The sequence below is a fragment of the Acipenser ruthenus genome, chromosome 23 (genome assembly GCF_902713425.1).
Source record: "Acipenser ruthenus chromosome 23, fAciRut3.2 maternal haplotype, whole genome shotgun sequence".
Classification (NCBI taxonomy): Eukaryota; Metazoa; Chordata; class Actinopteri; order Acipenseriformes; family Acipenseridae; genus Acipenser; species Acipenser ruthenus.
Window position 1 is genome coordinate 1547305 of NC_081211.1, and position 25956 is coordinate 1573260.

At 41.4% G+C, this 25956-nt stretch overlaps 1 protein-coding gene across 5 annotated transcripts; it reads right to left on the reverse strand.

Moving 5' to 3' along the window:
- Positions 1-219: 219 nt before the first annotated feature.
- Positions 220-25476, reverse strand: LOC131699697 (CYFIP-related Rac1 interactor A-like). 5 transcript variants are annotated; one of them, XM_058997362.1, is made up of 12 exons: positions 25366-25476; positions 13778-13864; positions 9566-9644; positions 5524-5645; positions 4969-5074; positions 4306-4442; positions 3765-3842; positions 3421-3537; positions 3207-3286; positions 2546-2672; positions 1891-1961; positions 220-1020 (listed from the first exon to the last, which is right to left on the reverse strand). In XM_058997362.1, exons 3-12 carry the CDS (start codon positions 9636-9638, stop codon positions 957-959), a joined length of 975 nt encoding a protein of 324 aa, XP_058853345.1. In that variant the 5' UTR covers positions 9639-9644; positions 13778-13864; positions 25366-25476; the 3' UTR covers positions 220-956. The 5 variants fall into 5 exon arrangements, with proteins under 5 accessions (XP_058853345.1, XP_058853347.1, XP_058853343.1 ...); XM_058997364.1 differs by lacking the exons at positions 9566-9644; positions 25366-25476 and adding exons at positions 10537-10617; positions 20700-21003; XM_058997360.1 differs by lacking the exon at positions 25366-25476 and adding an exon at positions 20700-21002.
- Positions 25477-25956: the final 480 nt, after the last annotated feature.

Below are 25956 nucleotides of genomic sequence, written 5' to 3' on the forward strand. Positions count from 1 at the left end.
GTAGATAACGCTGAAGAGAGTACAGTACGAATGCATAACTACTTGGTATTTAGTCTTCACCAACATGGCTGACTTCAGCCTTGCCTGTCCTCACAAGCTTGAGTTTGCCCTCCAATCTTGTATTAATATATTTATATATCAAAAATGCAGTTAGAGTGCAGGTTATCGGCACTGTAACTGCAGCACCTGCAGTGTAGGGTCACAGTCAGAGATCATGAGTCAGAGGAGATGTTTTTATTACTGTACAGTAGCTTGTTAGAAGGTTAAAGTAACAAGAACTTAGGGCGTTATTCCCTTACAGACCTTATGGAGAATGTGATTGAATGCGGCCATACGGGGGAAATGACAGCACGTCAGGCGTTGTTTGGATTGATCATACCAAGTGAAAGTATCAACACAAATGCCTGGGTTTAGGCAGCCCCACTAAAGCCAGGTTATTGCCTACAAAGTCCTGTGATTCAGCAGCGCCGTAGCACTGCTCTGTCTCCAGTTACAGCCTCTGTAATTTGTTATTTAATTCAGGCAATGATTCAGCAGTGAGGGAAATGGTCTGAAATTAAAAAGCATTCAATGCAATACTGAACCATGTATTCTACTTTCATTACAGTGAAACAAACCAGATGGCAGCTTTTTCAGTGGGTGCAAAAAATGCACTCCAGCATTACATTGTACTGATGCAGAATCAAATATATGGATTTTTTTTTTTTAAGTTTAACTTTTATATATCTTTTTTTTTTCTTTTTGTTCATATTTAGTTTTTTTCTTACAAAACGAGACACGGAGATGATGATTTTTTTTTTTTGGGGGGGGGGGGTATATTATTAACATTAAAATTGTTTTGCATTAATTTATGTAAACAAACACGTCTCTGAGGTTTCGCAGTGGAGATGGCCCCACCCTGCTGCTCGTCTCCGAGCCTCTCCCAGGGACCCCTCCTCCCCCCGTCTCTGTCCCACTCACTGCAGCATGGCTCGGATCTGCTTGGAGGTGCTGTCATCATTTAGATGCCTCGTGGTGTACCTGCACACAAAGGGCAAGTGTCAGTATTCATGCCACTTCATTAGTTACAGGCTTACTCACAATGAGATAATATAGAGACAGGTAGAGGTGAACACACCGAGGCTGAAATCCGAGCTCTGTTCCCTTATAAAAGTAAAAGCTTAGCAAACATACATGACCTCTTGTGATGTCACCGTGAGGTGCCTCAGGTAGGATTTTGTTTAAAGCAGATGACGTCAACTGGACCGATATTTCGAATAAAGCACGGTATAAAAACTCAATATGGCACGGTTGACGTGTGTTTCTTTGTGACGTGCTGTGTGATGAAGCAGACGGAAGCATGCGATCAGATTGGCTTGAAGATCCGCAGCAGTCTATAATATTAAACATATAATATCTCCATTAGGTCCTATTAGTACAACTACACTTATAATTTAGCCAAAAGTGGTGCCTTGCCCTTGGAATGTCTTTGCCGTTTACAGGGTTAGAAACTCACACTAGTCCTGCACCCCCAGCCCTGGGTTTCAAAACTACCCTTCTGTAGGTAAATTATTGAAATGATCAGGGGACAGGGGATTGATGTTAAACATTGGGTTCCTCCCTTCTAGCCATGTGAACTAATAGTCAGCCTAGAGACTCAGGTGTGACTTTTTCATGCTGTGACGTAAAGCGCAATCAGTTCGGATTGCCGCCACCTGGTCATTTCAATAACATACCCGAACAAGGGTGGTTTTGAAATCCCGGACCGGGTGCATGAGTTAAATCATACGTGGATGGCTTGCTAACGCGTACTGACAGCTTCATGTGTTTGCTGTAGTGGACCTTCTGTGCTGCCAGCTGGCCCCGTGCCTGTGTTGTGTCAGTGAGAGTGGACACCCCGCAGGTACCTACCTCAGAGCATTCAGCAGCCCTTCTACACTGTTTGAAGGCTGCTCTTTTAACACTTTGATGCAGCCTTTCATCTGGAAACAACAAAGAAAGACAGGGGGTGTAGATTAAAGGTCAGCTCTACTGATCAAACACCACCACAGAGACAGAGAAAACAACACCAGTTACAATTCTAAAACCAGTGAGAATAACGACTTTAATTTACTCACAAGAACCGAAATGAAGTGGCTCAGAGGATTGTTGCTGATTCGGCAGCTCTAAATTGTGCTCATAACGAATGGGTGTAAAAAAATCTTTTGAAAGTCAAGCCCTGTATCCCTCTTTAATTCTTTGGATTAAATAATACAGTACCAAGGATTAAAAAAATAAGTGTAAAGCATGAACGAGAGCAGGGATATCATGCATGCCCGGCATATGCCCGAATGGTTGTGCTTGAATGATGTAAGGGATTGCACGGGGAATTTGAACTTAGAGGGATTTGAACTTGACTGCAAAGGCGAATGCAAGTTTTAAACCCATCCTGGCCCATGTATTATCCTTGCAAAGTTCTTGCATTACACTTGCAAGTCTTGCATGGTCCTAGCATAATACTTGCAGTACGGGGACCCCTGAACAGCAGCTATCCCAGTATGACAGGTAGAGACACTGGGGCTCTTACGTCGATCTTGGAGGTCTTAGCGAAGGCCCCGACAGGGTGCACATGGTCGTACAGGATGATGACTCCCACCATCACCCGCATGCAGAACAGCATGGTGTCTGTGTTAGTGAACCGACACCGGTACTCTCTGAAACACAATCCAGAGCAATGCATGAGCTGGTAGAACTTCACCCGGCTGCATCTTAACATAGTTTCTGCACTGCACCATATCAGTTTCCTATGTGTTTGCATTGTTTTTTACCATGCTTTCGATATGCGTTCACTGGGCTTTGCACCACAGTAAACTTTTATAACACCAGCATCTCTCTATTCACTGTAATCCAATAAAACATTAGCAACAGTGGCATAGCTACTCAATAAAAGGACAATGCATATAATACAATACAATCCAATACAAGTACAGCTACGCTACGGTCATTCTTAATCTAGTGCTTTTCTGTGCTTTTCCATGCAGTCCTATCCCAAGCATGATTACGGGTTATCCTGCACCATAACGAAAAATAGGAGTCTGTTCGAAATTTGGTCGGGCTCAGCTGCACTAATAAAATGCAATTACAATTACAAACTGTTTCAGCTTGCTGCTCAAGTGCAAATAGAAATGTGATAACTGTGTCATTATCAGTCTATAGAGAAGATAGATAAAAAGTGGTGAGTAACTCACGGTGTTTCCAGCATGACCCGGCACACACAGGCCATGGTGCTCAGGCAGTCTGTTGTGTCTTCAATGGGCAGAGTCTTGTTCTGTTGGGGAGAGAATAACACAGTGTTAATATTGCAGGTGTAGAGCCACTATCAATCTGCCCCGATACTTGTTGGTGGGTTGTGTATATATAGTGCACACAGACCAACATCTTTATTGTCTGATGGCTCCTCACCTCGGACACAAATTTGGTGGTGGCATTGCTCAAGGTCTTCAGCATGGGCGTGGCCTCCGCGTAGAACAGAGACATCCGATTGGCCATCTCGTTGTTGACCTCGTTCTCAGCGTCATGCTGTAAATGAAGAACATGTGATCAGAGAACCCTGAGGTCGGGAGGGGAGGCGAAGGTCTCAGTCACCTTTTAAAATGTCACACAGAGTAAGGATGGACATGATTGCGGGACATTAAAGGTTCATTCGATCATTTTTTACCTAAAATTTCAGATTAGTTACAGTGCAGCTAATATGACTACACTATCGCTGTACCGGTTAACTGCATTGCTCCAGTAGCCTTCCATACCTGTAGGTTGTTTAGCCGGTTCCTGCTGAGGGTTCTCCTATAGTAGCTGAAATCATTCTGAATGGCCGGGTTTGTCATCTGAAGCAGAAACACAACGTTTTTAAGAATGAGTTCAGTTTGCGTCAGATTTTTGCACATTTGTTTGTAGTTTGTGAAGCATCGTAGGTGTAGGTGTTGGTAGTGGTACAGTAGTCTTTTCCCTTACAGTTAAAAACACACTGTAAGTGCTGTGCTTATGTCAGGGCTTAATTTGTAAACAAAAAGGTACTGGATCAGGGGTCCAGTGCGATCCGGCGCAAACAAACCCGTTTTATATAAAGAAGGAGCAGAAGGATTATGGCCGCTAAAGGATCAATATTTCTTGATCAATGCAACTCATCAGACTTTATCATTGGAATAGAGCTGTAGATGACGTGTGTGTGTGTGTGTGTTTTGTGTGTTTTGTTTCAATCACCCAGAAACCATGCAGTAATATGTGGCTGGCATTTTCAGATGGAGGTCAAGGTCAAGGTCTTGATCAAGGTCAAGGTGAGGAGGCTACCTTGAGCTCGTCAAAGCTGAGTGTGAAGTGCAGGATCTCAGCGAACTGCTTGGCCAGGGCCTGCTCTCTCTCCAGGTGCTGCATCGGGGCGTAGGGGGGGCTCGTGAGCGCCTCCAGCAGGCTGCGCAAGGCGTTCTCTGAAACAGCAAGCAGCAAACATCACAGCTTGAAGCTTTGCAACTCATAGTATTCTGTTCATTACAATTTTAAAACCCAGCTGTATTACAGTGTTATATTCATAGTCGTTTCTTAGTACCGAAGCCAATGTAGTGCCGCTGTAGCATTTCCATTGAAGATCATCAACTGACACCTCAAAACTCAATTCACTTGTGACTTGAGAAGCCAGATTTAAACCCAGGTGATAGGCTAATCCACTGCACCAAGTCTTCAAGATATGTCTGCCTTGTTTAAGCTCTTTACATGTTACAAAGAAAAGGCTAAATGGGTAATTCTGCTCAGATTTCATTACAGTGTGGTACTGATGCTGCTCACTGTGCCACAGAGTGCTTGAAACAAGCTTCACCATTTTATTCTACACTCAGCAGAGAGCCTTGAAGTGGCTGCCTTGTGAGAACCGAGGCAAGCAGCTCCTAGCAGTCGCCATGGAAACAAGCCAGCAGTACAGGGTGCTCAGAGAGAGGCTGAAGCAGCCGATCCACATACCCAGTCTCAGAGAGAACTCGTAGAAGCGCTTCAGTTTGGCCACTAAGGGACAGACTGCATTCCAGGCCTGTTCTTGCAGCTGAAGGTCACAGGGGTTCTGAATGGCCTGCAATGATACATGACTCGTTTATTCCCTCATTTCATTCATTTATGTATTAATTCATTCATTCGTTTGTTCATACATACATTCATCAAAAGAGATGTTTTATAGAGAGCAAACGGAAGTCTCCATTCATCAAAAAGCATTCAATCAATATGCATTTCAATCTTATTTTATTTAAACCAACTAGATTTTTTTTTTTTTAATGAAGATCATTTTTGACATTGAAATACAGGCCAGGGAAGCAAAATATTTGATGAATGCATTTGTGATAAAAAAAAAAAAAAAAACCATTAACTGCTGAGATTACTGATAAAGAATGCTAAAAGAATATTCTTTGAATCAAAAGTTATTTCAGTAAAGTAAATAAAAAAAAGCTTTCCAAATAACCCTGTAAAAGCCTGAAGGCTACAGTATTAGTATAGTGTTGTACAGTATCAGCGATTGCTGGTTACCTCTCGTATCTCCTGCCCTGCCCCATTATAGGACTGCAGCTCCGCTAGTATCCCATGAGCCACCTCCAGCACGGCGTTCACCTGGTTCCACACTGCAGTCTCCGCCTCAGTCGGCTGGGCATCTAAACGAGAGCGGGCAAACTGCCTGTCAGTCACCCAGCCAGAGGACACTGCAGTCTGAGCACACTGGATTGGATCTGTAATGACTGCTAGAGTTACCCTGCACCCGGGATGAGGAGTGTAGCTGGACAGCCATTTAACTGCACTGCTGGGAACTGAAACTGCAGTTTCGAATGACTGTAACTGTGACACATTTCACGGGTTGAGTTAGCAGTCCAGTCCATGGCAGTATTGATCCCTGTAATCTCAAAACTATAATAGAAACCGGAACTGAAGGTTCCCTAATACTAATCTGGTAAAAAAAAAAAAAAAAAAAGATATTTATAATAGCAGGCATTTTGGCTAGATAGTGACCTTATCCTTTGCTGCTTTGAGCTTCAGACCGATTCAATAATTTTTCTTTTTGAAATGCACTGCCGCTGAAGTTAAACTGCGTTTGTTTTCTGGCAACGCTTTTTCCCTACATGTGCAAAGTCAGGGCACCAGAAAGAAACAGCAGTTTTATTGTTTTGTTTTTCAATTCCCGATATCCCAGTCTAATCGATCGGCTCTGTCTAACAGCTGTAAGCTATGTGGCTCCTTCCACTAATTTCGATTTGTAAGGAGACTGTGCTGGTGTCCTGACTTGAGAAAAGACCCCCAGATTCCCACACTTCTGGTCTTCCGTATTATTGACTGGTCATTTATTTAAACTTTGTTGTGATGTAACAAACTGCAGTTGCAGTGCACTTGTACAGATTCTGAACTGCAGTTCTCTGAACGCTGCACTGGGGCTCCAGTGATTACAACAACAGCTCAAACGTATATTCAACTTCCAGAAATATAGAGATGTGCACTGTGTAATCAGAGTGGCCACTATATACACAAGCTCCCTTAATACAGTCTTTAGTGTAGAGATTTATAAACATGTTAAAAATCATACAGCTATAGATTATGATTAAACATGGCAAGGCACTTTTCTATAAGGAAGTTATAACATATACATTATTGCATGCCTATCACTTCTAACCCTAAAGTTTTACTGATTTGACTGTATTTACTTGATCTTGAACTGCAGTTTCAAGTTTGAGTCCAGCAGGAGAGCTGATCTGGGTGTCTAACTCCACTCCATTCAATTTACATTATGTATGGTCTCAGAAGGTAGTTTCTCATACATGGGACAGCGATTCAAGGGTGAGTGTTTTCTGAACAGAAAGAGGGGATGAAAGTGAAGGGATGGGGAGGAGGGGCGGGGGTCCCACATCCACAGAGAGAGCTCCCCTGTGATGTTGGGGGGTTGCAGTCATGAACCCTTGAAGGCTTGGCAGGGTGTAGAACAAACCTGGGGTCTCTCTGGTCATGAAACAGTAACATTAGAAGATACTTAATAGTTGAACTCTTGTGCTGTAATTGAATGCTACCCCACAGTAACATTGTGCCGTTTATTACAGATTATCTAAATCGAATTATGCCATTAGTCATTGCCCCCCTTGGGTGATTTACTGCCCTCTTGATTTACTTTATAAAGCTCCCTGTTTTTTTTTCAGTAATTTGGTTAATCCACAATTAGGCCATGTTGAGAGGAAATTGTATATGTACAAACTGCAATTAGAAAATGTGTCCTTTAGGAAAAAATCATATGTATCTATTAAACACTCAATAGTGCTTACATTTAGAAATACTAAGAGAAACTAAATACATTCAACGACAAAACAGAAGTATTTTTTAATGTCTTAATGATTGAAAATGTTAGGGGAAGATGTACCTATCCTTTCTGCTGATATGCTAGAAAAGCCTCTTTTTTTTTTGCTTCAGAAAGAGGAAGAAGCTGCTGGCTTCGTCTGTCTGCAGCACAAGGGTACAAATATATCTCGATCTCATCTCTCCAAAAGTAGTACTGAGAACGTTCTGTCAAAGCCTCGCTGCAGTTTATCTCTGTGCAGAGAAGCACTTTCTCAAATACACATTACAGCTGCATACTGTGTCTCCAGTTTCTGATTGCATGTACTCTGATCACAATTCTCCTGAAGCACATGTTGGGCGTACCTTTAATTTCACAGCCGACCAACTAAGTGTAATAGTTGCTCTTGGCTTATTATACTGCACAGCCACCTTTGCAAAGAAGTGCTCACGTTCCTACTAGTTCCTAATAAAGTGGCCTCGCCCTGTAGGCTCATATGTGTGAGGACAGCAGCTGAGAGAGCTCTGAGCAGACTGAATCATGACAGGGGAAAGCACTACTATGTGGGTGGAGTGATCAAACCAGCCCTTCCTTATTTCATTAGCTCTTCCGTATTTCTCAGCCTGCGTCTCCTTCCTTTAAACAAGTGCAAGTTTACGCACATCATGGAACCCTGCTGAAGGCACATCACAGGGTGCACTATATCAGACCCAGAGCAGTTAGCTGCTTGATCGGAGTCAAGGTGCAGGAATCCAGTGTCTCAATGCCTGCTCTGTCTCACGTATCTTAACAGAACGACAGTAATTATAGAGGATTACAATTACAAATAACCAAGCACGCTCCCACTGTTATTGAGGTCCTGAGCAGGGTTGTGAAAATTGGTTTACTAGGTAACTGTTATCTGTCTTTTCTTCCTAATCTGTTAGCTGTGTGCTTAGGGTACATAAATAGTTGATAAATCAGTGAGCTTAATGCATAATGAATACTAGTGGAGCTTTAAAACAGTGCCCCTTGTAAGCTACCTATATTAGTCTACTAGGTGTCAGGTGTACTGTGTTGGGGTGAAAACCCCTCACATGTAAATATGGGCTTATTTTGGTGAATTGTTTTATGTAAACAGCTTATTTATTCTGTACCGGTATTCGTTTTCATTCACTTCCATATTCTGCGTTATAAATGCACATATTCTTTCCACTGTATTATCTTCATTATATTCAAATGTCTTTACTTTATTTCTTGTCTAAATGTTTAACAGCGTTCGTTTTTGTTGTTAAATGGGCAGATTAACTGGACCCAGGAAAGGGTTCATTTTGAGCCTTGATTTAAATACCATTTCCATGTGAGAATGTGGCTGGAATTGACAAAACTGTGGGATTGGTTGTCCAGTTAATTCATGAATTATTCAATTTGTTTGAAGTGATGCAGGTGTGCATAACAGGCTGTAACTAGGCTGTATGCTCAGTCTTGTAGAGGCTGGGGCAGGGTAGAAAGGAGCTTAAGTGGGCTGAAGCCACAAGTTTAAAATTTACATTACAAATGGCAACTTTTCTTAAGATTAATTCTATATAGTTTGCTTGAAAGTGATTTACATGAGAATACAGAGAGAGATGGTCCTAAATACATAATCCTGGAGACTGCTTACTACACCTTTCCATTGTAGCAGAATATGTATATATATATATATATATATATATATATATATATATAAACAATTTTGAAAACCAAGCACCCAGTATTGGTTTGTTCACAAGGACACACAAACACAACTAACGTAAAGTAGCAGGACATAAATAATGAAGTCTGCAAACAAAAATCAAATAATAATAATAATAATAATAATAATAATAATAATAATAATAATAATAATAATGATAGTCGTAAATAATTTCCATTGTTTTTTAACAAAACCAATGGACAAAAAATAGCTTATACTTTAAAATAAGTGCCATACAGTACTTACATTTGAATTAATTTATACTGACACTTATTTAAAGCGTTCCTGTGCCAGATTCACTATGCAATTGCCCACGGCAAGCTAATACCTATTTTTTTTTCTTGGTAAATGGAAAATATCACAGGTAATTTTTACAGAACTAGCATGGAACAGTTAAGGGGTTTGCAAGAATTCTTACATGACGGGAACAGAACTGGGATGAAAGCTTCAGTGAATCTGACCCTAAATTAATCAAATGCAAATAAATGAATAAACATAAAAAATAAAAAAAAATGAAAAATAAAAAATTAAGAAGCCAATGGTCTCACTTTCAAAGTCAAGGAAAAATATTTGGCCATGCTCAAGTTCGGCGCAAGCCAGCACCTTTAGGAGATTTCCCATGGGGCCCTGCAAGAAAAGAAGGGAGAAGCGTGTTGGGTGATGGGATGGAGGCGTGAGGGGGGGTCAGGCAGGTCATGTGATCAGAGGAGGGCGTGATGGTGAGGAGGAGGTGTGGGGGGTGACAGCCAGGGTGGTGGTGCAGACACGGCGACACGGACACAGAGACACACTCCTCCCTCCCCGTTTCTTCGGTTATCGAATTTAAAAGTACAGCGACCGCTGTATAACAGCCGTAATCTCCCTACTCTGTGGCGTAATTCAATCAGACATAGGACACGCCATGAAGATGCCACTGCGTTAATGCCAAACACTTGAGTGACTTTAATACAAAAACATACAAAACTGAATGTTGCTATAGAACAGGGAAATAACACAGGCACTGTACTTTCCAATTGAATCAGCTCCTTAGATAGACCTTGACACTGACAGGGATATGTGCTTCAAACACTGTGGGGGCAGACAATAACGACTAGGAAGCACATGTAGGGCTATTAACCTGCAGTTTCCACAGTAATGATTTGATGACATTAATCTGCAGGCACAAAGTCATATTATTATTATTATTATTATTATTATTATTATTATTATTATTATTATTATTATTATTATTATTAATCTTGCCAGTGTCAAAACGTGAAGAATTAAGCTTTGAAATACACAACGCTCTTGTATATTGAGGGCCAGCTCATGTTATGGTTTCTGGTTTTGCCGATGACAAGATTGGCTAGATCCTGATAAGCATGCTTAAACCCTGGGGGGGGAGAAGGGGTACCAAGGCCTGATTTGCACCACGGGAGAGGAGGCAGAGTGTCTGGAGGACTGCACCACAACATCAATCTGCTGCCTGCTGTCAGCTGCCACCTGCCAGCGACAGACAGACAGACAGACAGAGACTTACTTTCGAAGTCCAGGAAAAAATGAGGACAGTTTTCTAAATCCTTGCCAAGGACCTTAATGAGGTTCCCCATGGCCAGCAAACCTGGGCAGGAGATACAAGACAAACACAATGCAATAGAATACAATGCAATGCAATAGAATACAGTGCAGTGCAATACAATACAATAGAATACAGTGCAATGCAATAGAATACAGTGCAATGCAATAGGATACAGTGCAATACAATAGAATACAGTGCAATGCAATAGGATACAGTGCAATACAATAGATTACAGTGCAATGCAATAGGATACAGTGCAATGCAATAGAATACAATGCAGTGCAATAGGATACAGTGCAATGCAATAGAATACAGTGCAATGCAATAGAATACAGTGCAATTCATTGCCGTTCCCACAGATATAGCGCCTTTCAAATAGTGCACAGCAAGCCCTGTAATAAATGATCATAGACCAGCCAGAGCCTGACCTGATATGTGAGTAAGATACAACAGGCCGTACTTTCAAAGCGTTTACTCCAGTCTTTAATTAACTCTTATTTTTTGAGAAGTCAAACTTCTGTTCATTTTGTAGAACTAGGAACCAAGCAATGTAACCCAGGCCCTCTTCAGCACTCTCAAGGTGCTTTGTTTCTCATGTTGTATAACATTAACATGATTTTTTAAAATCTTTTAAATTAAAGTTAATTAAAGAATGGAGGAAACTCTTTGAAAATATGGTCAAATAATCCGAGGCTGATACCAGATTACAGTTGGTTTTTTTCATCAGTATAGCCATGGGAAAAGCATGGAAAATTCCATGCAAATTTATTGTGGCAGACTTTTCTAAAGGGACATTGAAGCGACACGCAGCGGCCAAACAAGGTGGTGATTCAGTGCTTTACCCTGAACTTCATCTGCTTCACTTTCAACTGCGGTACAGGAAACGCGAGGCACAGGAACGCCACTCTCGCTGTGAGACACAGAATTTCTCTGTGCTCTAAACAGTAAAGAGACTGGACCCCTGCTCTCGTCTGCTAGCAAGCCTAGTTTCCAGTAGCTTTTACACCTTGTGACTTTGCATCGTTTTTCACTTATTATTTTTCATAAATAATAATACAGAGCAACTCGTACAGTTCTCTGTTCCTAACTGTCATTTTCAAGGGGCAGTTTTGAGACATTATTGAAGTTTCAATAGTCCTGAATCAACAAGCCTAGTGAATGTTTACTACATCCTTCCATTCTAGCAAACACAGTGGACCTTACTCGCCACCAATCATCTCTTACCATGTCAGTGACCCATAGCATTGTAGCTGCCCTCATCTCTTAGTACTGTGCTGCAGCACTGCATCGTAGTACCAGTGTCTTCTTTGTCAGTGAAGATCATTTTGGAGGGTAAACATTATTCTAAAAATAATATTAATAATAACACCCACTGTGTTTGACTAAACATAAAATGCATTGCAGTGCTATTTGCACTCGCCTCCTTCCAGCCATTACAGTTTCATCTGGAAATACATTTGGGGGTACTGGATAATTTAATAAGTGCGGTACCGCAAAGTGCTGTGAAATGCAGGAAGCGTTATTATAAATGTACGTGTTGATTCGATTCTCGCGGAGTGGAGGGTATCCAGAAAGGAACTCAGTTAAAATGCATTACCTGAGCTCTAATGCTACAAGATATCTCTGGTGCTGTCTCCGTTAACCAAAACAAATAAGAACCGGATTCCTCCACATTGTCTCATGCAGATTCTGAACTGGTCTGTTTTAAACCCAGAGAAGGTTCTATTTTAAACATTTCAGCAGAAGCTTCACATTGGAACTATACTTCCAATTTAAACATAAGTAACTATAGTAGCTACACCACCTTACTGAAAGGGGATCTGACACTTCCTAATACTAATTTGAACTACCGGATTTCATGGTGCAGCCAATTAACCTCCTGGCATGAAGGGCTAGCCCTCTCTTCCAGGACGCACTTCAAAATACAGGCACATAAACTACATGGACTAGTATTTACTACATGCAAGTCATTTATTCACATAATTTAGTTTTAAGTGTAATGTAGCTACACTGTAGAGTCACATTTTTATGAGAATCATTTTTTTCTTTTGATGTTTTTGAAAAATAATAATAATAATAATAATAATAATAATAATAATAATAATAATAATATAGCTAAGTAAAATGTCAATCGGGTGGTAACGGTGACTATGGGATGCATTCTAGGCCGTTTAACCGAAGTTGTCATTCCAACATTCTAACTGTTCCAAAGTCCACCACAGCTCATAATTAAACATCCGTTTAAACGAGCACTGCTCAGAGATCTCTGTACACCAGACCTAATCAATGTATCACCTGGAAAAAGAAGACTCCTTAACCCGAGGTGAGCTGAACTTGTCTTCTATTTCCTGGTATTTTTTTTATTATCAGAACACACACACACACACACACAACCCCTCATACAAAAGACAGAAATAATTATAATCTATATATACAGATATATTTTACCGTGGATGCGCCTGTCGTTCAGCTATCTTAGCACTTTGTAATTCTGTATTTCCTGTGTAATGTATATATCCGAACAGGTGGAAATACGGGTCTTCTTGCACCGTTCAGTGAGACTGCTTTTAATTTAGCTTTAGCACTCTTGTCAGCAACCCAGAAAAAGCCGGTCTCGCTCGTTTCGCTTCTGTTTTTGTGGAGTCTATTTTTGCAGGGCTTGCGCTGAGCTAGCGAGTGTTTCTTTTTTTTTTTTTTTTTTTTAAACGTCGTTGTTGTGGACAGTAAGCACCCGCTTCCTGTGTTCAGTTCGGAATCACTTTTTTTTTCAAATGTAACGACGTCACATTCAAGTTCCTTAAAAACGAAAATCTAGTTCTCTTTTGTGTGTGTTGTTTTTTTCATTAACCTCTTGTGCACTGCATTTTGCAAATAAACGAACTACAATTAATGTGATGTTGTGTCTTTGCATGAGATACAAAACACACCATGATAAATACTGTGCACAATTCAGATCATTTAAAAAACGAGAAAACTCGGAAGGTTCATCTACCAGATCAAGCAAGTCCATTTTAGTGTATTTCTGTCTGAAAAAAAGCAAGGACAGGGCCGTTGAAATTATTTAAATGGTGATGGTATTTAGATTATCACTGCTTTGGTCGTATGGTATGTCCAATTGATCAATAAACACTTTGTGTTTCACGGATCAAGCAATGCCGTTTTGTATTGGGCTGATAGGCAGCGCAGCACGCACAGCAGTTACCTTGCTCTCGAAATCCTCAAGGACCACTTCACTGCGTCAACCAGGGCTGTCCGCTCTTTATAAATCACTGCATCAGCTCCGCACGACCTACAGCCAGAGAGAGAGAGAGAGAGAGAGAGAGAGAGAGAGAGAGAGAGAGAGAGAGAGAGAGAGAGAGAGAGAGAGAGAGAGAGAGAGAGAGAGAGAGAGAGAGAGAGAGAGAGAGAGAGAGAGAGAGAGAGAGAGAGAGAGAGAGAGAGAGAGAGGGGTTACAGCTAGAGACAGTCAATCTGAACGCTCACCGGAGAAGCGAGCGGTCTTGCTGGAAGAGGAACATGGATTGACCCTGTATTGACCCTCACAAGCCCTGTGTGGAGAAGCTCAGGAATGGAGAGAGGAAAGGGTGGCCCTGTCACACTTCATGATACCCTTATGAGATTAATCTGATCCCTTCCCATTGCATTCCCAGTGCATTAACCCTGAAGAAACCATAGCTAGCAGAAACATTAGCAGAGTGCATTGATTGGATGGCTTTCAACCCTTATAAAAGTTTACCGCAGTAAATTTGCATGGTCATTTTGTATTTTTCCTATGGTTATACTATAAATTTACCATAGTTGCCAAAGTAGAGACATGGAGAGGCATATTAAAAAAAAACATGGTTTGCCATGTTTTTAACATGTTTTACAATATCTCTCTGGGCTTCACAATGCTAACCTGTGCTTCAGCACGCTTTCACCATGCTTTATTACATTTCACTGTGATTTTACTATGAGAGCCTTTTAAGAGAGTAAAAAAGGCTTTTAGCATAAGATCAATAACACATCAAAACGTGAAAATGTGGTTTAACCAATGACATCCCCTCAGAAATGATACTGTATTGCAGTTAGCAAGTCAGCACACACACACACACACACACACACACGCTGTACTGTCCAGGGCACAGTTCACATGCCTCTGCGAGGGTGTGTTTCCTGTGGCATGTGCGGCAGAGAAGGGCAGCCTGGTTATATTACCACTGCAGGACCAGAGCTCTGAGACCGACGTATCGGTGGAAACAGCGAACACACTACAAAGCTTGCTTTAGTTTTATTATTTATTATTTGTATTTTCTTTTCTTGAAACCCAACTCTAAGTTACAGTTGATTTTTTTAAGATGAAAGGCGATTTCCATGTCAACCGCAAGCTAAACATATATAGCAGCTCAGTGCTCTTCGTACCACACAAATGTGACCTTTATTTGTCAGTATTCTGTAAACCACAGTTCCTTTTCCACCTACATTTCTTTGCATGTGTTTAACAAGATTAATAGCAGTACCAATGGAAACAGGGCAGCTATAATGAAGCTCCTCCAATGCACCTCAGTAATAACTCTGGAGTCTGGTAGACTGGCCACTGAAGCCACAGTGCAGGCACAGTACCTCTAACCTTTCCTATTGTTTAAGATACCTGCTGCCTCTTCGAGTCTGCTAAACTCCTACTCCAATCACAGAACTTCAAACCGTTTTATCCCCCCAAGTTTTCAAAAAGGGTGACTTTTTCATTATTGCACGCTGGAAAGCAATGCCGATTGGAAATTGGTTGAATCAAACCAAAGGATTTCTCTTAAATGACTTCTAAGAAAAAGGACCAGGGGCGAGTCTCTCTCTCACGCAGTTACATCTCATCTGTGCTAAACAGGCCCTGTGGGGGCTTTTATCACCATTAAGGAAGTCAATTTTACAAAGTACCCAGGAGCAATAACTTAGCACAGCTCATCAAAGAGACTCCCATCCCAACAAGCACTCTTCTGTCACTGCCTCTCCTTCCCTCCAACTCTCCTCATTTACCCATCTGAAGACATACAGTGTGTAAATGGGCTGGTGCTTCTTTGCAGATATCTCCCCTGTCCCCATCTCCCTCGCACCTCTTTCCATCTCCCCCTCTTTCTCCTCTCCATCTCCCTACTCTCTCCCCTATCCGTCTCTCCCTCACTATCTTTCCCCTTCTATCTTTCTCTTTCTCCATATCCCTCTCCTGCTCTCGCTCTCTCCTGTCCCCCTCGTCTTCACCCCTCCTATCTCCCTCTGTCTGCGGTGTGCATTCTGTTGTGAAAGATCACTCAAGTGATGTTGAGAAGAGCCTGTGTTTCCCCCCTCAAGCCATCAAAGAAAGTGCCTGTCTGAATTGCTCACAGCATTCGCTGGATGGAGCACCGCACATAATCCCACTGCTGCCACCAGTGAAGCGAGAGCAAACACTGCTTCTAAACAGGGGGCTTACAGAGCTATCCTGCATCCAAGAAAAGAGCCAAACCATCACTTAGTGATACAACAAAACTAAAACAGCAACCCCACCGAGATTCAATCAATACAGCATATGCCATGTGTCCCTGTTCTACAGTGCTATTCAATGAAACTTCCCACATGCGCTGTAAATATAAATATCTACTTAAGAGCTCATAGAATGCTTAGGCAGCAAGCAATGATGCAATCAGAGGATACCCATCCAATGCACGTGAATTTGAATTGAACTTTTAATTGATCTTAGCGTCTAAATATTGCCTCTGTAAATCAGTAAACCGATATCCCTAGCATTTTGTGTTTCTTAAGCCTGCTTTAGTCTGTCATGTCCATCTCTGAATTGTAGCAAAGAAATGTAAAAAGAGAGAGAAAGATAAGAATTAACCAGACTGCAGGAAGACACAGCTCTGATGTGCTCGTGCTTGTTTAGCATGCATCATATTTAAACACAGCATCAGTTTTGCTTTATTTTGAAGTGAACCAGTGACTACCGATTTCCCTAGCGGTCAGGAATAATACTGGTGAGTTCAATGGGGCCATACGTGGCTCCAATCCATTGCAATCAGAATTAGGTTAATTTCACAGAGGATTCCGACTTAACACAACTCATCTCAGCAAACGCCGCCCCAAAAGATTAAAACAGCACCAAACTGTAAGCTGAAACAAGACACCAGCGCGAGGATCATTGCAGCAGCTCTCTATTGGGTTTGCGCTTATCGTTTTGGGTCTGCAAGCAAAGACGTAACTGAGGGGGATATTTTCTGAATTCAGCAAATCAACGCAGCAGTTTAGTGTTCACGTACAGCGGACTGGAATACAGCTGACAGTGAGTACAGTCCATGTATACACTGGGTGTGACGCTGTCAGGACCAGCTAGACTTGTTAAAGATGCCTTTCAAATGCAACGCTACAGCTTAATTAAAAACATCAGTGCTATTGCATGCAGGAAGAGAATATGTGAGGGTACTAAGTGGGCAAAGCAAACCTGAATGACGCAGTTATAAAGAGGGTCAGCAGCACTCGAGCGATCTGCAGCTCCTACCTGCTCTGCACACTGCTAGGCAACATCAGGCCACTTGTGCATGAAAATGTGCTATACTAAGAGGAGGAGAGTCGTTACAATAATTGACTTGGAATCAGACCTGACTGCATTTTGCTTTAGAATAGGAAATCTAGGGCAACTAACATCACTTTTTCCAGTGGAGTGAACCCACTGGAAATCCACTGCAGTACTGCGGTACCAAATCATTACCAGACAGCGTGCTACTGTGTGCAATGCTAGTTCCAAATTGTGTAGCCATGGCTGGCAATGCACACTGTTAATGGCTCTATCACAGTTTCTTCCGGGCAGTCCACTGAATTATAGTGGGGTCCTAATGTTGTTTTGAGAGCGCCATATGGAAGCGAAATCAAATGGATAACAAGGTGTGAATTCACCTCTGTTTTCCTTCGCTGAGACAGTGATGTGATCTGATCTCGCTTTAGCCACTTTATACAGTACTGTGTGTTGTTCTTATTCCTTTGACCTTCCCAGATGCCCACATGGAAATCTGTGTGCGACAGTGGAACGAAACATATAGGGGTCTGAAGAGCTATCAATATGAACAGCTTTTAAGAACGCAGCGTGCATGGATTCTAAAGCCACCCATGTTAACTTGAAAAGAATGGCACAGAATCCTAATGAATTCCAATGGGATGCTATATGAATACTAGGAAGGGTGTAACTCAATAGCTTGGCTTAAAGAGTTCATTTAGTTCTGAGTGGTTCAATATTGAGTTTCAATAATGTAACTGCATAATCGTGCAAATTGAGGACTGGGTTTATGCTTGGATATACCCAGTTTACTGTGAAAGTGCAGTTCCATATACTGGCACGTGTCTGAGTATTAGCGATAGGAGTGATATGTGGGTTCTATACTGTACTGTACTATTCTATAGAGCAGGAGGCACCAACAGATTTGAAAGACTCACAATGCTGTCTATGGGGAAGGTAGTCAGCACTGCACAGCGCTCAGTAAATTTGCTAAAAGAAACCCAGAACCCTTTGTTTTCTCTCCACTTGCTGCAGTCCTATTTTGCTTTTAGAAAGCGTTTCACATGCCTAATCTGATGACAAAGATATTAGGTCTGCTACAGGATGTGGAAATGGAAACACGACACACCAAATCTATAGGGGGCCATGGGGATTTTCTGAGGAGCAATACCGTAGGAGGGTTAATGTAAAGCCTGCATATATACTGTGTAATGTATATAATCTGTGCATTCAGGCAGTGTAAGAGAAACCCAGTACTGCAGCTGTACTCCCATTGCACCTGCTTACAGTGCATTAAAAGAGACAGGATCCAGCGTAGCCTGACACTTAACAGTTCAAGATCCGGCATCATAAAAAAAAGCCATTAAAAGAAATAACCCAATCTATTATATTTGTAGCAATGCTTCCATACAGTACTGTACAATATATCCTCTTCCTCTGGGCCCCACCCCTTTTTTGCAAAGCATTGCAAATCAAGGGCATTATGACTGGGATCATTTTCCGAAAACCCTAATACAGTTCCGCCATCCCTCCATCAATCTAAAAGTCTTTTGACAGAGAACATTCTAAATTCTGAATTCTGAATTCTGCATTCCTAATTCCGCTCTCCTCGCTGCATATTTCCAAAGGTAAGCTAGTCTCAAGGTTACGAGAGACACGGTTGGTAACAGAGCCCCCCCCCCTTCAGATGTGCCTTTGACTGGAGCATCAGTGTCACCATCGTCATGCAACCAATAGAGTGACATTAACGCATGGTTGCAAAATAAAGAAACCATCAATGGACAATCTGGTCAAATCCAAGGGTGCCACATCACTGACATCCAGAGAAAAAAAAACCTGCAGTCAACAAGAATGTCATGAGGGACATCTTATTGACTGATATTTTCAGCTTTCTACAGAACAGCGTGTATTTGTAATAACTGCCCCTCTTACTATCTGTTCAACAATCTGTTCAGTCTGTTCCTCCATGCATATTCGGACAAACAGAAGGACAGGAAGTAGACAGAAAGACTTACAGATTTCCAGAGCTCACATCATCAAAAACAACCAATAAGAAGCCGTTCTTAAAAAATTCCAAAAGGGAGTGTCCTAGCAACAGAACCCCAGATGCACGTTCAATCAAATATAACCCTCCAACCCCACTGGATAGATTATGTAATATATTCTATTAGGCATCCTTGATTTAGGGACTTGGAGGGGGTAGCAACAGAAATTAGGGGCTACGCTGTGACCGTCTCCACCCCCCCACCCCCCTCCAAAAACATTTGCTCTTCACCTGCGAGCCCCAGTTTAATCTGATTGCTGGGTATGCAAATGCTTGATACATGTTCTCGATGACTGCCAGACCTTTATAAACCCTCTAAACTGCAGGGATTACAGATGAAAACCTGTGAGAAATATGATGGGATTAATCCCTAAGGCTTGCTTTCTTGCCAGCCAGCTTGCTGCACCCACTCTCCTTGTTCACACAATGCAGAACCTTTATATTCACTGGGGTAGATGCTGAATCGTACAACCTCAGCCATGGTGCTGCTGACTGTATCACCCAGCCCTCCTCTCTGATTCTTTCAATCTCGCTGCTGTTTAAACTTCATGCAGCAAGGTGTTTATATCATTCATTCATTCATTCATTCATTCAGCCGTTCAGGGATTTGCACCCAGTAGCTGCTAGCTTTTCTGGTTGTTTCTTTTTTCAGGGTGCCCTATTGTTTTCATGTCACTGCATGGTAAAATCACACTCATGCACACCCACACACACATATGCATTGATTTACACACGTATTGCACACACACACATTGGCGTGCATATCCATACATGGCTTGCCATAGTGTAACACGATTGTACTGTAATGTCCTGTATTTCGATATGTTTTAATGTAAGCTAAAGCAATACGTGTGCCCTAAGCTTAAAAAAATATAAACTCAAAAAACAAATGTGTTCATTGAATTATTGCAATATCATGTTTAAGGAAAAGAGACACAGTATTCATACACAACTGGTAAAGCAGTGTCTTAAAATTGCATTCTGCAGAAATTAGCTAGATAGCCACTTAATCAATTGCTGCATTTGTTGAGCATTTGTATAAGGCACCATACCAGTATATCTTAAATCAATGACTAAAATGTGACCTTTCCAAAAGATAAAAGGCTGTCTTACTGATCCCAGCATCTATATTTATTAAAAATCAAATGCAAACGATGGCTAGAAAGAATGTGCAACACTGGCTTTTCAGATCAAGGGATGCATCTGAAGAATACGCAAAGAATACAGCCTCAGTTTTCATTCTGCTGCTTTCAGCATCTCCCCCTGTAGCCTGGATGCATGCACACAAGACACCCCTGTGCGAATGCTTGTGCTTATTGCTTCCGATGAGAACACTACCACATCTTCAGCAACCCTCCCCAGCACACTACAGCCAGCCACCCTCATCCAAGAGCCATCAGCAAACAGCAGAGCAAAATCCAGGAGCAAAACAAAGCATCTAGACCCAAACGCCCACACGAAGAACGAATGAATGAATGGACACAAGAAAGAAAGAAAGAAAGAAAGAAAGAAAGAAAGAAAGAAAGAAAGAAAAAGAAAGAAAGAAAGAAAGAAATGCATTCATGTGTTGTTGTTGGTACTCACAGACGAATTTGTGCTCGCTCAAAAAACAGACTCCCTATTCCTCAGTCCTCTTCTATGGGTATAAGACTTGCTGTATTTATTATTGTTTGCACCGGGTGGAAAAATAAAAGGAATGGGGGGAAAAAAAGGAGAGAAACCTCGACCTGTTTATCCAAGTGACCCAGATTGAGTAGATTACCCAAAGGCTGCTCCTGCTAGCTCACACAACGTCTCTCTCTCTCTCTCCCTCTCTCTGTGACTCTCTCTGCTCAAGACAGTCCTAACCCAACAGCTGCCGTGTTGTGTGAAATAAAATGCAGTGTTCTTCTTCCTCTCACAAAGCCCCCACCCCCACGAATAACAACTGACGTCTCAAATGAGGCTGCCTGGGACGGGGGACGTGGGGGGCGGGGGGCGGGATTAACCCTTGCACTGCTGGCTGGCTCCAGCTCATAAATATCAGCAGGTGTCTGTATGCAGTAGGATGAGGTGTGAGTGTAGCCTGTAGCTGTTACTAGAGGGAATGGCTGGCAGTGGGGGCTGTCTTTTGTTTTAACAGAATGGCCTCAATCGAAGTCAAGAGGTAATCTTTCTTTTAGTCATTGGGCTAGTTGATCAGCCTCAGCACAGGAATGGCCTGGCTGCCCCGCTACAAGTTGCCAGCGGCTTTCATTAGTCAGTTCCTGTTCAAACTTCTTTTATTTTATTGTGTAACGGCGGACCAGACTAAGCGATTAAACAAATATGTTTTCTTTTAATTAATCATGGTTTAGATAGCCTGACTAAATGTGTTTTTTTTTTTAGCAATTATTACCTAACTTCAAAAAGAAAAAAAAACGCATCCATTAGCTGAAATGTTTTACTTTGTCATGCTGAACAATTACACTGTAAGCCTGTACTGAAAAGAATGGTCACAAATTCACCATGTGTCAGAGTAACAGCTACTCTGCTGAAATTCATACATTTTTATTTATTTATGTTAAAGTGCTGTCCTTTTGTTTTGGTATTGACCCCTGGGGGGGGGGGGGTGTTTAGGTTCGGAGGGGTGTTGGAGAGGTGTTAGGTGGGGGGTGTTGGGGGGGGGGGGGTTCTGTGTAGAGAACTGTTTGGAGGGTTGCTTAGACTGTCTTGTATATTTCAATGCAATGTAATTAAATACCCCTTCCCATATATTTTGTATATTATAATAATCATTGAATGCCTGAATGATGTACGTTTGACTGCTTTTTCTTCCACTTGATTTGACCGTCAGTCACTTCCAGTAACCTCTCAGTGGATACAGTGGTGGCGCTGAGTGAAAAGTAGTCTTACATGATCAGTGATTCAAATGTAATTGCGCATGAACTAACACGCAGTTTCCTATTGAATTTGCGCGCGGTAAGCACTGACTCCCGACCCCTTCCACACTTACTCACACTAAAGCCTGTGGTTACCTGCAGTAAATAAAAAAAAATATATATATATACTTTGACAGTGTATTTAAAGGTTCCAGCAGCTGTCTGAATATATTCGGGTGTCTGTGAAAAACAAACAAAAGTAGAAGAAAAATAAAAACACTCAAACAAACTAAAAGCATCAGAGGGATGTTCGATTTGACGGCTGTACGTGAGGCGCTGGCACCCCCAGCATAAAAAGGGGAAAGAGTCCACACACACTCATACTGTCCATAGGAGACCTACTCACTTTGTTGCAGTACGGTTTCCGTTTGTGTTACAGTAAGTTTGCTGAATAACTTATTTGTACAGGGTTTAAATAAGGAAACAGGATAATGGGCCCTATTTAAAAAGTGCTAATGACAATTTATAGTAGATAGCTTTGAGAATTTAGCTCTTTAAGTTTGAAGGACTTTTTGTTTTAGTGTTTACAAATGTTCTCTTCTACACTAAAAGAAACTTAATAAATTAAATGATAAACATTCTGACTAGATACGTTTCGACTCGGTGTCTTCATTCAGTGTTTAATGATAGTTAGGGATGGTTCTCAGGTTAAACGGTGCTTTGGAAAATGAGAATGAATCACGCAGAGACTTTGAGGAGAAGGGAGGTGGACAAACATATTAATAAACCTCGAGAAGTCCTTTAAGAAGCTTTGCTATAATAGTTAGTAAGCATGTGACAAATAATGATAACCAGAAACGACAACACAGAATCACAGAGAACGCTCTTAACAGGATATTAAACAGGTAAGGAATTCAATATTAGGACAGTGTACTTTAGCTGAGGTGTCATATCCTATTTAACTGCCAGAGGAAGGCAGGAACGCTCTTCAACATTGAGATGATCAAGCATGGATCATTACAGCTGATCTGATAGGAGTTCAGAAGGTCATTGTATTGTAAGTGGTGCCATGCTTTCTCTGATTGTGGCGCACTGTTTTTACCAGATCTCCTTGGAAATGGAGTTGATAACCTCAAGTCTTTTTTTTTTTGTTATCCTAGTTAAATAAATAAACGCTGCTGAATAGAATAGGAAAGGGCTTGGCTCATTCACAACTCTGAACGTTCCCACCCCTCCCCCAGTCCCTGCCAAAACAAAGGGACCTCCCGCCGGCCCGCCCCCCCACGCACAAACAGGGGCAAGACCACCACACGTCCCCACGTGCTGCTAGATCTGTTTAAATAACGTACCTGCAGTTTTTCTTAGAACTTTAAAGTCTGTTTCAAAGCTCTTTTCAAAATGGCCGCTCTAGTGCACTGATAGTGTCAGGATTGTTGCCCACATTGTCATGGTAACACAGCGATAACGATCTGTGATGCGACACGGAACAGGAAAGCCAGAGCACTTGTTGTTGTGGTTTTTTTTAAATTTTAAATCACTCTTCCTGCAGTGATTTAGAGGACAGATCTCAAACCCTGTGCACTAGAACGGCCATTTTGAAAAGAGCTTTTCAAGTAATAAGCGTAAGAAGTTGTCAGGATATGTTAACAATGATTTACAGGTTCAGTATTTCAACAGTTGTAGCAACACGTGGGGACGTTATAATGCTGTATTTTTTGGAACCCGCTGCTTACTTTTTAAGCTTCCCTCCAGTAATAAAGTTCAGAGATGAAGGAAGAAACTCAAACAGTGTGGGTAGAATCAATACAAAGACCTCAATATAATGCTGTAGGTATAACTATAAGGCACCCAATAGTGGTTTATTCATACTGAAACAAACTTTGTACATTCAACAGCAGTTTCATACAGCATTTCAATATAAAGTGCTGATGTTTTCAGAATAGGCTGTTATGGTAACAATATTGTTTTGGATACTAAGTGAATACAAGTTCTTATAAGATTTACCCTGAGTGTTTTCACGTGATGGATGATACAACAAAGATGTTTAAAGACACCCATTTTATTTTTAAAATAAACAAATTAAACTCTTTGACTACTACTAAGAAAAGCTTCCGGTCAAAATATTTGTCAAAGATTTTTGACTAGCTTCTTTCAGTTAAACAATCTGCCGACCCCAGGGAGAGTCAATGCACCCATTTGTTGTCTTCTCGTTAACATCACAAGCCTGTTGGTGATGGTCTGTTTGTTCAAAAGACTGACCTCTGACCCTGTTAGGGGAAGTTGACAACACTTCAGGCTAAGCACACTTCCTCCTTGTACTGAGGTGATCACCTGACCCATAATCCAAGCCCCAGTGCGTCCAGCTCTTCTCCTTCTGTCTTTTTCAAAGATGTTTTACAGAAGTACAGTAACAGTTTGTCAGAAGTAATCCTAAAAACGGAAGATTATTTCAACTTTGACACAATACCAAGAAGATACTGTGGTGCCAGACTGCAGTTTCCGTTCTGTTTGCATGTGAAATATACACTTTTGAATCTCCCTTCAAGAACTGTGTGTTCCTTTGGTGAAAAAACATGTTGCAGAACACGACTTTCAGCACTGTAGAAAACTAGGTGTTGTTTAATTTGTCGTTTGATATTAGAACATTTCCAAGTTCTAATTCAATAGCAATAATTTGGTGCTAGTATTCGTATACATTTGTGAATTGTTATGTAATGGAAGTGGTCCGGTAATCGGTATTATAAGGTTCTGGAAAGAAGATAGATAGAAATCTCAAACGTCTTATCTCTAAGAACAGATCGTACAACAGAGTGCAACCGTTAACTTGTCCCCCTGCAACACTCTGCCCCCATTCACTAGGGGTGGTGTTGCAGAGGGGGCAGCTTTATGGTTACACTCTGGTGTACCAGATGTTAGAGAGTTATTAAAATATAAAGATATATAAACAATAGTATGATTTCTAAGTAAACAATATTTCAAGCTCAATCCTCACATGAATTAATAGTAAATAAGCATTTTATTTATCATCACCAACAGGAGAAAGTATCAAATGCATCCTGAAGACATTTTTGCTTCATATGAATTCAACAGGAAAAATGTTCACAAATAATTATATTTGAATTGTGCGGCATTTATTTTAACAAAGCAAACATTCATAAATCTAAACGCTCTCTCTTAGCAAACAAACACATACCAAAGGAATCTGCTTCTGTTAAAGAAAAAAACACTTCTTTCAGTCTTGTGACTGTCTTTCTACCACAGAAACAGGGCTTGAGCAAGTACCATCCTGTTTTGAATTCACTCGACTACAGTCTGACCCAACTGAACTACTTGGTGTGGTGCAGCTTAACAGAATATAACATTCACCATTAGAGAGAAATTTACTCTATTTTCTTTTTTTAAATAAATACCTTTTCTGATGTCTGGCGAGGAGGGATTGCTTGCAGTTGTCTTGTCAAAAAAAAAAGGCTAATGAGCACTTGAAATGAAGAAGTTCCTCTTTCATTTTCAGTGGCTGCTCTGTTGCTGTTGAACGGGTTTCAATATGCCATGCGCGCGCACACACACACACACACACACACACACTCTTTCGTAATGGTATCTTTCTGTGCACATTATGCTCCCTGTCGTTGATGATATTTGGTTCAGATGGGGATCTAACAGCGTTGTATTGGCTCCCAGGGGTTGGTTGGGGTTAAACAAACTCTATAGCGCCCCCTTACTGGCCAGGTGTCTGGTGAGCTCAATCAAACACCTGCTGGGCTGGCCTTTGTCCTCCAAGGGTCAGTAGCTTGTCGAGCTCCATGGTGTAAAATGGCGATCGGCTTGGTGGTAGGATCCCCCACTGGCCTTACCTTCTCCTGAGCCATTGTGGGGAGTTTCAGCAGTCAGAGGACAACGCACAGTCTAAACTGGGGACTAAAACAGTGTAAGGCAGCTGGACACACAAACAATATAAAAACAAACAGTCCCTTCACAGTGCTTGCTAGTCTTTTTATTGT

Coding starts and splice junctions, on each gene's coding strand:
- LOC131699697 (XM_058997362.1), bottom strand. CDS start 9,638: ATGGGAAATCTCCTAAAGGTGCTGGCTTGCGCCGAACTTGAGCATGGC. Junction 5,075..5,523: donor CAGGGCAGGAGATACGAGAG/GTAACCAGCAAT, acceptor GTATCATTGCAG/GCCATTCAGAACCCCTGTGA. Junction 1,021..1,890: donor GGGCTGCTGAATGCTCTGAG/GTAGGTACCTGC, acceptor CTTTGTGTGCAG/GTACACCACGAGGCATCTAA.